This window comes from Tubulanus polymorphus, chromosome 12 (genome assembly GCF_964204645.1).
Source record: "Tubulanus polymorphus chromosome 12, tnTubPoly1.2, whole genome shotgun sequence".
NCBI lineage: Eukaryota > Metazoa > Nemertea > Palaeonemertea > Tubulaniformes > Tubulanidae > Tubulanus > Tubulanus polymorphus.
The window spans coordinates 8,927,709-8,942,878 of record NC_134036.1 but is presented as its reverse complement, the minus strand read 5'-3'; the positions used below and the strand labels follow the sequence as shown (position 1 = coordinate 8,942,878).

General features: G+C 35.5%; 2 protein-coding genes across 2 annotated transcripts; one reads left to right on the top strand and one right to left on the bottom strand.

Annotated features, from left to right (window-relative positions):
- Positions 1-5,364: 5,364 nt before the first annotated feature.
- On the bottom strand, positions 5,365-8,689 carry LOC141913834 (uncharacterized). The gene is made up of 2 exons (XM_074804998.1): positions 7,600-8,689; positions 5,365-5,390 (listed from the first exon to the last, which is right to left on the bottom strand). The coding sequence occupies exons 1-2, from the start codon at positions 8,687-8,689 to the stop codon at positions 5,365-5,367; spliced, it is 1,116 nt and encodes a 371-aa protein (XP_074661099.1).
- Positions 8,690-12,754: 4,065 nt separating this feature from the next.
- On the top strand, positions 12,755-13,875 carry LOC141913833 (uncharacterized). The gene is made up of 2 exons (XM_074804996.1): positions 12,755-13,784; positions 13,829-13,875. Exons 1-2 carry the CDS (start codon positions 12,755-12,757, stop codon positions 13,873-13,875), a joined length of 1,077 nt encoding a protein of 358 aa, XP_074661097.1.
- Positions 13,876-15,170: the final 1,295 nt, after the last annotated feature.

The following is a 15,170-nucleotide window of genomic DNA, read 5'->3' as shown; positions in this document are numbered from 1 at the left end:
AATGGATCAAGTTATATCAAAATACAATTTAAAACTAATGCTGTTATAAATGTACAAAATGAAGATGATAAATGTTTTCTATGGTCAATAATTAGTTGCTTACACCCAGTTGAAGATTATAAACAACATAGTTTTAGATTGACACATTATAAACCATTTGAAAATAATTATAAGATAGATAACTATCCTGTAAGAATTAAAAATATCCCAAAAATAGAAAGAGATAAAATTACCAAAAACATAAGGTAACAATATAAAACATTTTACATTAGAGCCTTTCTATTTATCAAAAGATTATGATTTAAATGGTGTTATAGATATATTATATTATGAAAATCATTATATGTGGATTAAAAGAATTGATTTATTTTTTAAATCAGAAGATGATTTTGATTATAAAATATATCTATGTAGAAAATTAAAACTAAATTCAAAACTGAAAGTGCATTATTAAATCATAAACAATTATGTGAAAATCATGATTATTGGACAATGGTTTTACCAAATGAAAAAGATAAAGTATTAGAATTCAAAAAATATGATTACAAGAATAAGGTACCATTTGTAATATATGGAGATTTTGAATCATTAAATAAAGAATTAACTAATGAAGATAGAAAAGAAATATATTATAAAAGAAAGAAATTAAATTGTAATGAAAATGATGTAATTGATTATTCAGATCCTCTAATAACAAATAATATCAAAAAGATTCATCAATCAGCTGCAGCTTTTGGATTATATATTATATCTGATTATCCAGAACTAATCAAAAGTGAATTTTATAATTATAGGAATGAAAATGTTATCAATCATTTTTGTGACTTATTAATTGAATATGAAATGAAGTTTAGTAAACTAATAGATACAAATATAGAAAATATAATGACAGAAGAAGATAAAGAAGAATTTGAGTTTGCAGATAAATGTTATTATTGCGAAAAACTATTTAATCTAAAAGATAAAAAAGTAAGAGACCATGATCATTTGAATGGAAAGTTCAGCGCATGAGAATTGTAACTTACAAGTGTAACCGGCTGGTTGTTGTATCGGCAGGCTGGCTGGGGAACTAGCATTTACACCAGCGGTACAGGATTTCATCCATCAGGAACAACAAGGCAGTTAAACCTTATGTACAATCTTTATTGCATCCCGGAATGAGAATTATTATCATAGCTTTACATAGTCTTTATATACAGAATCATGAGTATAATGTGAGAACTAGGTGTCAGACAAGTTGTAGACATCAGGACTCACAAACAAACACCTAGTGACACGTTTGAGAGACATTAATTGATTATCGATGAGCACTGACTATAGCTAATTATTGTGAAAACATATTGAGTAATGTCACATGTTGATTACGACCTTATTATTATTATTATCATCATTATCGTTATCGTTATCTTTATCGTTATCGTTATCGTTATCGTTATCGTTATCGTTATCGTTATCGTTATCGTTATCGTTATCGTTATCGTTATCGTTACCGTTACCGTTACCGTTACCGTTACCGTTACCATTATTATTATTATTATTATTATTATTATTATTATTATTATTATTATTTTCTTTTTCACACTGGATCGTACTGAAAGGATATAAACAACTGCAATTTACTTTCACTGTCGGTGAAACCATTCTGTATCACAAGTACTACGCTGCATTGACAAATACTGTATATGATATTAATTAGAATTGCACTGTGAGCCTCTAAACATCGAAATTTAAGCCCGATTCAAACAGTATCCATATACGTATGTGTATTGCCTACGTGTCATTCCCACAGCACGTCCTAAATACGTGTGTTTGTGTCTGTGTCCTTATATCGATAGAGCTGTGTTGTTCTGGATCTGTAGTAAACACGTAAGCAGTAGTGATATTTTTATCTCTTACTTCTACAAATCGATCGTTGAATTAGGACATTGCTCGACTGAACGCAACTGAGGAATTCTTAATAGCCTTGTTTGTGTTTGTGCCGTATACAAGTTAGAGAGCTGGCAACACTAGTAGTGAGCATCATAGGCTTTGATACTTCGAATTCGGCTGGTAACAAGAATATTGCTCAACGGTTTTACTTGAAACTTACGTGAGATGTACGGAACACAGGTACCTTGAGGTAAGTCTAATGGCTTTTTGATTGGGGACCCCGTTCACCCACCAGGGGCGTTTTACTTTTGAAAATTCTGACATGGAAAAGTTACTGTGTGAGAAAATTTTTTGTCTTTGAGTTTTCAGCTTCGGCCGGGCACGAAAGTTGTTCATGACAGCCTGGAGGCTAAAAAAGTCAATGGCACGCCCTATCTGCGATTAACCGTTTGGGCTCTACGGGCTCGAAAATGGGACACCTAATTTTTCAAAGCGATTTTTGCTCCTAGCTCCTTAACCGGTGGAGATAGAATTGTGGTTGCAACGAGTGATCAGTAGCCCTTGACAAGACGCTTGTATTGATGTATGGTATAACTATGTAACTCATATGGTTCTCCAGTAGCGCCACCTATAAGAGGCTGGAAAACACATTTTCATCTATATCGACTAAGGGTATCAATGGATTTCTATAAGAATTGATACACATGTACCTGGTTACTAAATGCAACGAACCTCCCGCATGATTAGTTCCTATTTTAACCACTAGGGGGCGTACATTTTGAAAAATCGATTTCGGCATCCATTTTTTTCGTATGTAATGTGGTCTGTTTATTATGGAAATCACAAAACTTAGTATATGTACAAAGACACGTGTGTAATATGCCAACCTGCATGATTAGTTCATACAACTGCCACCAGGGGACTGTGAAAACAACGATCTTTGCTCCTAAACCGTTGGTCATAGAATCGAGGTTGAAATGTGTGGTTAGTAGCCCTTTACAAGACACTTGTACTGGTGTATGGTTTAAGTAGGTAACTCATATGGTGCTCCAGTAGCGCCACCTACAAATTGTTGGAAATGCATTTTCATTAATATCTACTTATCGGATGGAGGAATTTCTATGAAAATTGATACACAGGTACTTTGCTACGAGGGAATGGTAGAACACTGTATCACCAAGTTATTTTCCCTAAACTTGGTACATCATTACTTTGCACTTAAGAGCCATGGGTCAACATATCCATGATATGGGCTGACCCATGATACAGGATAACCCCTAGGTGGCGCTTCTTCACAGATAGTGGTACGTAATGAACTGATTTCAGTGAAATCTTTTGCAACCTTCCTGGTACGGTATCTAACCCGGCAAGGCAGAAACCCGTTATCGCTGCTTTGCAGCTATATTTTCTTTTATATTCTAGTCTCCGCGAAATAAGCAGGTTGACTGTATTACCGTTGACTAATGGTTCGTTGAAAACCCCGTCAGTGGACATAGATTCAGCCATGTCAAATGCGGGAAAAAATATTCCGAGCCTATCGTCAATTGATATCAGTGACATTAGACGCACGTGCAGCCGCTGGGCCGAAGCTACGGGCATCGAAGACCCCAGAATTGCAAAAAAATTATGGTTGCTTGTTCGCCCTAACAGAGTTGGTAAGTTATGCCTTCTTAACTAATCGTAAGCATCTGTATGTGTGAGCAGAATGACCTTTAAAAGCTTGTCACATTTTTTTTAGTTTCTTACACAATTAAATCTTACGGATTTGTGTTGCTCTGAAGGGTTGGAATCTTTCCTATGTGAGTCTGTCGTGCCAAGAGGTTATCAAGCCCATCAGGTGTTTGGGGTCGACATTAGGTATGAAAACACCTTACTCAGCACCTTAGCGGATGCCCCAGCACATTTCAGCAAACAAGAGGTAAACTTGTGTGTATTTATGTCTAAATCTAATGACAACATTACTCAAAACACAGTATATTCATCACATATTGTATATTCTTTCGGACGTTTTCAGCTTCATAGAATCATAGCTATCACTCATCAGTCACTAAACGGCAAACAAGAGCGCTGTCTTGCCGTTGGAATAAGAGCACTGAGCGCCGAAATACGGGCAAGGCAATCGACTATAACGATAAGCGAGAAAAAACTGAAGGATGGGGTTTTGGAGATGGGGGACGTTGTGGGCGACATTCGAGAATGGGGGGAAGTAATGTATCGTCGGCAGTAATACCGCTTTCTCAAATACCAACCGAACTAGTCGACGGATTATTCGCTGGTATGTATGTTGTTCGAAATGAGCGGAAATTCTATCACCGTTCAATCGTAAACGAAGAAATATTTTTTTCCAGAAAATTCTGAGCCACGACTTCGGGACGTCCAAGATCGTCAAAGAAGACGATGGAATCGATGGAATTGGCTAGACAGAGAGCAGGTTAGAAAATGCCGAACTATCAAAATATATAAATATATAAAATATTTGTTAATGTAACGAACAAAAAAAACAGAGAATTATATTGAATAATTATTATTTCAGAGTCTCCTGAACAAATGTCATTTGAAGCACCGAGCGCAGGTAAAATACCTTAACAATTCAATAAAAAAGAAATAACCATCAAGTTGATTAAATATAAAGAAATCAAAAACTGAGAATCATATCGAATAGTTTTTCATTTCAGAGTCTACCAAGAAAGTAATTGCAGAATCAATTGTAGAGCCGAATGCCGGTAAGAGAAAACATAAGATTCATATTGAAAATGACTTTTGAAAATTTAAGAACGAGTATATATGGTTGTATAGCTATCATTTCAGACACGATGGAAGTCACCGTAAACTTTGGACCACGGCTTCGGGCACGTCGGGTTATGTCGGCAAGACCAAATGAGCAGAGATCGGGTACCTAATTAATCCGATAACAATACGAGTAGTTTCTTTGGTAAAAATAATGCGTGATGAAAGAACTGTCATTTCCAGAATCAATTTGCAATGTACACGTAGATGACATACAAGAATCGCTGCAAGGCCGTTCATCGAGTATTTCAATGGGTAAGACAATGAGATTTAAACGTAATAATGTACATGCACATAGTTTACTAGGGTTGTATCAAATAGTTACACGTACATCATAATACATTTCTTAAAACAATTGCAGAAGACCTCGCAAGAACATTGGAGCAAGTCGGTAAGACGAAAAGGAACGAAAAATAAGAAAGAAGATGTATGCGTGGTCCGTGGATCTTACCACGTTGAGAACAAAAAAAAAAAACAACTAACTTGATTCAGTGCGATTCTTGCTGCCGATGGTTCCATTGTGAATGCGTAGGAATCAAAAGCGCCCAATTAAAAATCTACAGATCGGGAAAATCGTACAAATGTCAATTGTGTACTACCTGAATCATACTACATTCACAGATGATATATATAACATTAGATATTACTAGATGAACATTCATTGTAAATACTAAGGAAATATCATTTATTCCAAAAAATCGTACAAGTCTAAATTGTGTATGTACGTGTACTACCTAAATCATATCATTAGCTTCAGATATTAGATAATACTATATGAACATTCATTGTAAATACAAGAAAAAAATCATTCATTCTATTGTTTTTTATATGAAGTTGCAGTTCAATAAAAAGATGCCAACACTATTCAGTTTACGATTATGTTGATTTGTTATTTCGCAAACTTGGAAGAAGTGGTTTCTTTGCAGACTTATAGCAGCAGACATTATAGTTACTACGCAGCTTGGCGATACGGTGTATAAAATACAAATGATGAACCTTAGGCCTCGACACAACAATCTTTTTAAATGTGCCTAGCTAAACGAAGGTTTGATCTGCTACTTGTGTATTCTTTTCAATATCAAGATATTGCTCGGAAAAGTTGTCTGGATGGTAGTCTGTGTGGCAGATTTTTATGATTGGGAATGTGGAATTTATCAATTCTTTTATTATTTTTTTTCCACATTTTGTTGTATGGTGGGCTCAGAAGCAAATCAAGCTTTGCCGCGAGGAGAGAATCCCACAATGATAATAAAAAGTCCGAAAATGAAACTTTGAGATAGTAGTTTATTCAACGTTTCGACTATATCCTAATAGTCATCTTCAGGAATAATGAGATACTACAGAAATTATGAGATATATATACAATCCAGAGACAAAGAGACTAATTCAAGTAATCAGAGATGATACAAACTAAAGGAAAATTAACGTAGAAACAGTTACACGCTAAAATAGATTAAAGGGAAGCAAACTAAGGGGTGATTATAAACAACAATAGTGAGTATAAATATAAATGAAACTTAAAGTCAGTAGTAAAAAACTAAGGGGCACTTAAATTAAAACAAAGGTGAATACAAGTTAAGTCAGAGACGAAATTGATGAGAGAACAAATAACAAATAATCAAAGGGGAAATCAAGTGTTGAGTTTAACCAGTTTACAGAGGAATTTTGATATAAGTTTATTATGGGGTGAAAAACCATTATTAAGGTTTACAACGTTGTTCGAATTTTCAATAATTAATGCAGATTCCAAAATATGTCTTCTAGTTTTATCGCTGCAAGGGTAAACTAATTCAGCATTAGCAAAATCAAAATTGTGTGAAGTCTGAAAAACATGACTAGCAACTCCGCTTTCAGGTTTAAAGTTTTTTACATCTAATTTATGCTCTTTTATGCGTTGATTAAGATTCCGACCTGTTTCTCCTATATATACTTTGTCGCAAACTTTACAAGGTATTTTATAAATTCCACAGTTTAGGGATTCGGTTTTCGGTTTGTTGTTAATCAATATGTTACTAAGTTTATTATTGTATTTAAAGATGAGTTGTTTATTTAGTGACCGAAGAGAAACTTTAGAATTCTCGAGGAAAGGTACATACGGTACAATGATAGGCTGTTTATCGGTAGCCAACGTAGGAGTTCTAAGGTTGTTATTTCTAAAATGCGTAGTACGAGCTTTAAGTAGAGCTTTTTTCAATAGGAAATCGGGGTAGGCAAGTTTTTTGAGAGATTGGTTAATATGGTGAATTTCATCGGGTAGAAATGAGGGGTCGCAAATTCTCAAAGCGCGAAGAAATAATCCTTGAGCTAAACCGAGTTTAATATCCGGAGAAGTAAAAGAGAAGTAATGGAGGTAGGATTCAGCGTTGGTAGGTTTCCTATAAACCGCGAATTTCAAAAAGGATCCACAGTTAAAAATCAAAACATCCAGAAAAGGTATTTTACTATTAGATTCCCATTCATACGTAAAAGCCAGAGACGGGTAAAGGGAGTTTAAATATATAAGAAAGTTATCAACATTGAAGTCAAAGGGAACCAAAGCCAGAACATCGTCAACATATCTGAGCCAGATTTTAGGGTGAATATCAGTGTAAAGAGGCAATATTTCAGATTCAACATGTTCTAGGAATAAATTAGCTAGAATAGGACTTAGAGGATTTCCCATAGCGATACCGAATGTCTGTTCGTAAAAACAATTGTTGAATTCAAAAAAGGAGTCCGTCGTACAAATAGAGATAAGGTCGATGATACAATCCGTAGGAATGCCGAAGTTAATGTTAAGTGATGGTAATCTGCGTTTTAAGAAATCAAGAGTAGGTCCAAGAGGAACATTGGTAAAAAGGGAAGTAACATCAAATGATATAAATTTGTCGTTGCCAGGGATAATATTCTTAATACGTTCAAGTAAGTGTTGATTATGGCGAAGGTGCGACGGAGAGAACGAACCGAGCACCGGAGATAACTGTTTCGCGAGAAATTTAGATAACCGGTATGTAGGAGAATTACAATTGGAGACTATAGGGCGCAGTGGAACATTATCTTTATGAATTTTAGGCAATCCATAGATATATGGTAAAGAGGGAAGACGTGAATGGAACTTATTCAGAGTTTCTTTAGCGGAGGGGAAACGTTTAATAATATCCGAAAGACTTCTGTTGAAATTAGCTTGCATACGAGGAAGAGGATTCGATTTAAGTTTCTTATAAACACCAGGATTATCCAAGAGAGATTGCATTTTAACATTATAATTATCCAGATCTAAAATCACAATCTTGCCACCTTTATCAGCCTTAGATATTTTAATAGTCTTTAACTTCCGTAGTTCTTGGAGGGCGAGCCGAAATCGACGGGGTAGATATTCAAAGAGGTTCCTGTTGAGTTGATCGCAAACAGCCTGTAGATTCATGAATATAAAGTTATAGTCCAAACTGTTCGGAGATGATTTGCGATATTCCAATTGGGTGACAAAGTCTAAAACATGTTTATCTTGATGAGGAAGAGAAAAATTCAAACCGTAGCCGAGAAGTTGACACTGAGTAGAAGATAACGTGGTTGAAGACAAATTTACTATGTTTTCGGTGTTGCTAAATCTAGTCCAAGGGCTGGAATCAATGAGTTTATTCAGTTGGTTGGTAAGATCCACGGACTTTCTGTGCTGATGATATTTTCCAGAGCCTTGAACAATAGTGGAGAGCGATTTCCAGAGGAATAGGTCCGGTACGTGTGACTTCAAATAATTTTGAGATTGACGGAATTTGTAGAACTGATAGTTACAGTCTTCCTTAGCACGATCTATAGCGAATTTGAGTTGCTTGTTAGCTTCGGGTGGAAACGCAGAGCTGGAGTCGTATTTCCAAATCCAAGAACGTGATCGCGGAACCACTTTTTCGGCATAACACTCCTGAAGGAACTTGACTTTACTTTTAGCAGTCCTGGATTTGATATAGCATTTCTCATAATTTCGGAAGCTAGCGACGAGGTACGGGAACGTGAAGAAGAAGAATTTTAATACGATATTTCGATCCGTGGGTAGCATGATCACGATAGGTAAAACACAATATCCGTGTTGACGCGATGAGGAGAGAATCCCACAATGATAATAAAAAGTCCGAAAATGAAACTTTGAGATAGTAGTTTATTCAACGTTTCGACTATATCCTAATAGTCATCTTCAGGAATAATGAGATACTACAGAAATTATGAGATATATATACAATCCAGAGACAAAGAGACTAATTCAAGTAATCAGAGATGATACAAACTAAAGGAAAATTAACGTAGAAACAGTTACACGCTAAAATAGATTAAAGGGAAGCAAACTAAGGGGTGATTATAAACAACAATAGTGAGTATAAATATAAATGAAACTTAAAGTCAGTAGTAAAAAAAAGACAAACTAAGGGGCACTTAAATTAAAACAAAGGTGAATACAAGTTAAGTCAGAGACGAAATTGAGGAGAGAACAAATAACAAATAATCAGTTTGCGACAAAGTATATATAGGAGAAACAGGTCGGAATCTTAATCAACGCATAAAAGAGCATAAATTAGATGTAAAAAACTTTAAACCTGAAAGCGGAGTTGCTAGTCATGTTTTTCAGACTTCACACAATTTTGATTTTGCTAATGCTGAATTAGTTTACTCTTGCAGCGATAAAACTAGAAGACATATTTTGGAATCTGCATTAATTATTGAAAATTGGAACAACGTTGTAAACCTTAATAATGGTTTTTCACCCCATAATAAACTTATATCAAAATTCCTCTGTAAACTGGTTAAACTCAACACTTGATTTCCCCTTTGATTATTTGTTATTTGTTCTCTCATCAATTTCGTCTCTGACTTAACTTGTATTCACCTTTGTTTTAATTTAAGTGCCCCTTAGTTTGTCTTCTTTTTACTACTGACTTTAAGTTTCATTTATATTTATACTCACTATTGTTGTTTATAATCACCCCTTAGTTTGCTTCCCTTTAATCTATTTTAGCGTGTAACTGTTTCTACGTTAATTTTCCTTTAGTTTGTATCATCTCTGATTACTTGAATTAGTCTCTTTGTCTCTGGATTGTATATATATCTCATAATTTCTGTAGTATCTCATTATTCCTGAAGATGACTATTAGGATATAGTCGAAACGTTGAATAAACTACTATCTCAAAGTTTCATTTTCGGACTTTTTATTATCATTGTGGGATTCTCTCCTCATCGCGTCAACACGGATATTGTGTTTTACCTATCGTGATCATGCTACCCACGGATCGAAATATCGTATTAAAATTCTTCTTCTTCACGTTCCCGTACCTCGTCGCTAGCTTCCGAAATTATGAGAAATGCTATATCAAATCCAGGACTGCTAAAAGTAAAGTCAAGTTCCTTCAGGAGTGTTATGCCGAAAAAGTGGTTCCGCGATCACGTTCTTGGATTTGAAAATACGACTCCAGCTCTGCGTTTCCACCCGAAGCTAACAAGCAACTCAAATTCGCTATAGATCGTGCTAAGGAAGACTGTAACTATCAGTTCTACAAATTCCGTCAATCTCAAAATTATTTGAAGTCACACGTACCGGACCTATTCCTCTGGAAATCGCTCTCCACTATTGTTCAAGGCTCTGGAAAATATCATCAGCACAGAAAGTCCGTGGATCTTACCAACCAACTGAATAAACTCATTGATTCCAGCCCTTGGACTAGATTTAGCAACACCGAAAACATAGTAAATTTGTCTTCAACCACGTTATCTTCTACTCAGTGTCAACTTCTCGGCTACGGTTTGAATTTTTCTCTTCCTCATCAAGATAAACATGTTTTAGACTTTGTCACCCAATTGGAATATCGCAAATCATCTCCGAACAGTTTGGACTATAACTTTATATTCATGAATCTACAGGCTGTTTGCGATCAACTCAACAGGAACCTCTTTGAATATCTACCCCGTCGATTTCGGCTCGCCCTCCAAGAACTACGGAAGTTAAAGACTATTAAAATATCTAAGGCTGATAAAGGTGGCAAGATTGTGATTTTAGATCTGGATAATTATAATGTTAAAATGCAATCTCTCTTGGATAATCCTGGTGTTTATAAGAAACTTAAATCGAATCCTCTTCCTCGTATGCAAGCTAATTTCAACAGAAGTCTTTCGGATATTATTAAACGTTTCCCCTCCGCTAAAGAAACTCTGAATAAGTTCCATTCACGTCTTCCCTCTTTACCATATATCTATGGATTGCCTAAAATTCATAAAGATAATGTTCCACTGCGCCCTATAGTCTCCCATTGTAATTCTCCTACATACCGGTTATCTAAATTTCTCGCGAAACAGTTATCTCCGGTGCTCGGTTCGTTCTCTCCGTCGCACCTTCGCCATAATCAACACTTACTTGAACGTATTAAGAATATTATCCCTGGCAACGACAAATTTATATCATTTGATGTTACTTCCCTTTTTACCAATGTTCCTCTTGGACCTACTCTTGATTTCTTAAAACGCAGATTACCATCACTTAACATTAACTTCGGCATTCCTACGGATTGTATCATCGACCTTATCTCTATTTGTACGACGGACTCCTTTTTTGAATTCAACAATTGTTTTTACGAACAGACATTCGGTATCGCTATGGGAAATCCTCTAAGTCCTATTCTAGCTAATTTATTCCTAGAACATGTTGAATCTGAAATATTGCCTCTTTACACTGATATTCACCCTAAAATCTGGCTCAGATATGTTGACGATGTTCTGGCTTTGGTTCCCTTTGACTTCAATGTTGATAACTTTCTTATATATTTAAACTCCCTTTACCCGTCTCTGGCTTTTACGTATGAATGGGAATCTAATAGTAAAATACCTTTTCTGGATGTTTTGATTTTTAACTGTGGATCCTTTTTGAAATTCGCGGTTTATAGGAAACCTACCAACGCTGAATCCTACCTCCATTACTTCTCTTTTACTTCTCCGGATATTAAACTCGGTTTAGCTCAAGGATTATTTCTTCGCGCTTTGAGAATTTGCGACCCCTCATTTCTACCCGATGAAATTCACCATATTAACCAATCTCTCAAAAAACTTGCCTACCCCGATTTCCTATTGAAAAAAGCTCTACTTAAAGCTCGTACTACGCATTTTAGAAATAACAACCTTAGAACTCCTACGTTGGCTACCGATAAACAGCCTATCATTGTACCGTATGTACCTTTCCTCGAGAATTCTAAAGTTTCTCTTCGGTCACTAAATAAACAACTCATCTTTAAATACAATAATAAACTTAGTAACATATTGATTAACAACAAACCGAAAACCGAATCCCTAAACTGTGGAATTTATAAAATACCTTGTAAAGTTTGCGACAAAGTATATATAGGAGAAACAGGTCGGAATCTTAATCAACGCATAAAAGAGCATAAATTAGATGTAAAAAACTTTAAACCTGAAAGCGGAGTTGCTAGTCATGTTTTTCAGACTTCACACAATTTTGATTTTGCTAATGCTGAATTAGTTTACCCTTGCAGCGATAAAACTAGAAGACATATTTTGGAATCTGCATTAATTATTGAAAATTCGAACAACGTTGTAAACCTTAATAATGGTTTTTCACCCCATAATAAACTTATATCAAAATTCCTCTGTAAACTGGTTAAACTCAACACTTGATTTCCCCTTTGATTATTTGTTATTTGTTCTCTCATCAATTTCGTCTCTGACTTAACTTGTATTCACCTTTGTTTTAATTTAAGTGCCCCTTAGTTTGTCTTCTTTTTACTACTGACTTTAAGTTTCATTTATATTTATACTCACTATTGTTGTTTATAATCACCCCTTAGTTTGCTTCCCTTTAATCTATTTTAGCGTGTAACTGTTTCTACGTTAATTTTCCTTTAGTTTGTATCATCTCTGATTACTTGAATTAGTCTCTTTGTCTCTGGATTGTATATATATCTCATAATTTCTGTAGTATCTCATTATTCCTGAAGATGACTATTAGGATATAGTCGAAACGTTGAATAAACTACTATCTCAAAGTTTCATTTTCGGACTTTTTATTATCATTGTGGGATTCTCTCCTCATCGCGTCAACACGGATATTGTGTTTTACCTATCGTGATCATGCTACCCACGGATCGAAATATCGTATTAAAATTCTTCTTCTTCACGTTCCCGTACCTCGTCGCTAGCTTCCGAAATTATGAGAAATGCTATATCAAATCCAGGACTGCTAAAAGTAAAGTCAAGTTCCTTCAGGAGTGTTATGCCGAAAAAGTGGTTCCGCGATCACGTTCTTGGATTTGGAAATACGACTCCAGCTCTGCGTTTCCACCCGAAGCTAACAAGCAACTCAAATTCGCTATAGATCGTGCTAAGGAAGACTGTAACTATCAGTTCTACAAATTCCGTCAATCTCAAAATTATTTGAAGTCACACGTACCGGACCTATTCCTCTGGAAATCGCTCTCCACTATTGTTCAAGGCTCTGGAAAATATCATCAGCACAGAAAGTCCGTGGATCTTACCAACCAACTGAATAAACTCATTGATTCCAGCCCTTGGACTAGATTTAGCAACACCGAAAACATAGTAAATTTGTCTTCAACCACGTTATCTTCTACTCAGTGTCAACTTCTCGGCTACGGTTTGAATTTTTCTCTTCCTCATCAAGATAAACATGTTTTAGACTTTGTCACCCAATTGGAATATCGCAAATCATCTCCGAACAGTTTGGACTATAACTTTATATTCATGAATCTACAGGCTGTTTGCGATCAACTCAACAGGAACCTCTTTGAATATCTACCCCGTCGATTTCGGCTCGCCCTCCAAGAACTACGGAAGTTAAAGACTATTAAAATATCTAAGGCTGATAAAGGTGGCAAGATTGTGATTTTAGATCTGGATAATTATAATGTTAAAATGCAATCTCTCTTGGATAATCCTGGTGTTTATAAGAAACTTAAATCGAATCCTCTTCCTCGTATGCAAGCTAATTTCAACAGAAGTCTTTCGGATATTATTAAACGTTTCCCCTCCGCTAAAGAAACTCTGAATAAGTTCCATTCACGTCTTCCCTCTTTACCATATATCTATGGATTGCCTAAAATTCATAAAGATAATGTTCCACTGCGCCCTATAGTCTCCAATTGTAATTCTCCTACATACCGGTTATCTAAATTTCTCGCGAAACAGTTATCTCCGGTGCTCGGTTCGTTCTCTCCGTCGCACCTTCGCCATAATCAACACTTACTTGAACGTATTAAGAATATTATCCCTGGCAACGACAAATTTATATCATTTGATGTTACTTCCCTTTTTACCAATGTTCCTCTTGGACCTACTCTTGATTTCTTAAAACGCAGATTACCATCACTTAACATTAACTTCGGCATTCCTACGGATTGTATCATCGACCTTATCTCTATTTGTACGACGGACTCCTTTTTTGAATTCAACAATTGTTTTTACGAACAGACATTCGGTATCGCTATGGGAAATCCTCTAAGTCCTATTCTAGCTAATTTATTCCTAGAACATGTTGAATCTGAAATATTGCCTCTTTACACTGATATTCACCCTAAAATCTGGCTCAGATATGTTGACGATGTTCTGGCTTTGGTTCCCTTTGACTTCAATGTTGATAACTTTCTTATATATTTAAACTCCCTTTACCCGTCTCTGGCTTTTACGTATGAATGGGAATCTAATAGTAAAATACCTTTTCTGGATGTTTTGATTTTTAACTGTGGATCCTTTTTGAAATTCGCGGTTTATAGGAAACCTACCAACGCTGAATCCTACCTCCATTACTTCTCTTTTACTTCTCCGGATATTAAACTCGGTTTAGCTCAAGGATTATTTCTTCGCGCTTTGAGAATTTGCGACCCCTCATTTCTACCCGATGAAATTCACCATATTAACCAATCTCTCAAAAAACTTGCCTACCCCGATTTCCTATTGAAAAAAGCTCTACTTAAAGCTCGTACTACGCATTTTAGAAATAACAACCTTAGAACTCCTACGTTGGCTACCGATAAACAGCCTATCATTGTACCGTATGTACCTTTCCTCGAGAATTCTAAAGTTTCTCTTCGGTCACTAAATAAACAACTCATCTTTAAATACAATAATAAACTTAGTAACATATTGATTAACAACAAACCGAAAACCGAATCCCTAAACTGTGGAATTTATAAAATACCTTGTAAAGTTTGCGACAAAGTATATATAGGAGAAACAGGTCGGAATCTTAATCAACGCATAAAAGAGCATAAATTAGATGTAAAAAACTTTAAACCTGAAAGCGGAGTTGCTAGTCATGTTTTTCAGACTTCACACAATTTTGATTTTGCTAATGCTGAATTAGTTTACCCTTGCAGCGATAAAACTAGAAGACATATTTTGGAATCTGCATTAATTATTGAAAATTCGAACAACGTTGTAAACCTTAATAATGGTTTTTCACCCCATAATAAACTTATATCAAAATTCCTCTGTAAACTGGTTAAACTCAACACTTGATTTCCCCTTTGAT

Coding starts and splice junctions, on each gene's coding strand:
- LOC141913833 (XM_074804996.1), top strand. CDS start 12,755: ATGCTACCCACGGATCGAAATATCGTATTAAAATTCTTCTTCTTCACG. Junction 13,785..13,828: donor GCGCCCTATAGTCTCCAATT/GTAATTCTCCTA, acceptor CTCGCGAAACAG/TTATCTCCGGTGCTCGGTTC.
- LOC141913834 (XM_074804998.1), bottom strand. CDS start 8,689: ATGCTACCCACGGATCGAAATATCGTATTAAAATTCTTCTTCTTCACG. Junction 5,391..7,599: donor ACAGTTATCTCCGGTGCTCG/GTTCGTTCTCTC, acceptor GATATGATTTAG/GTAGTACACGTACATACACA.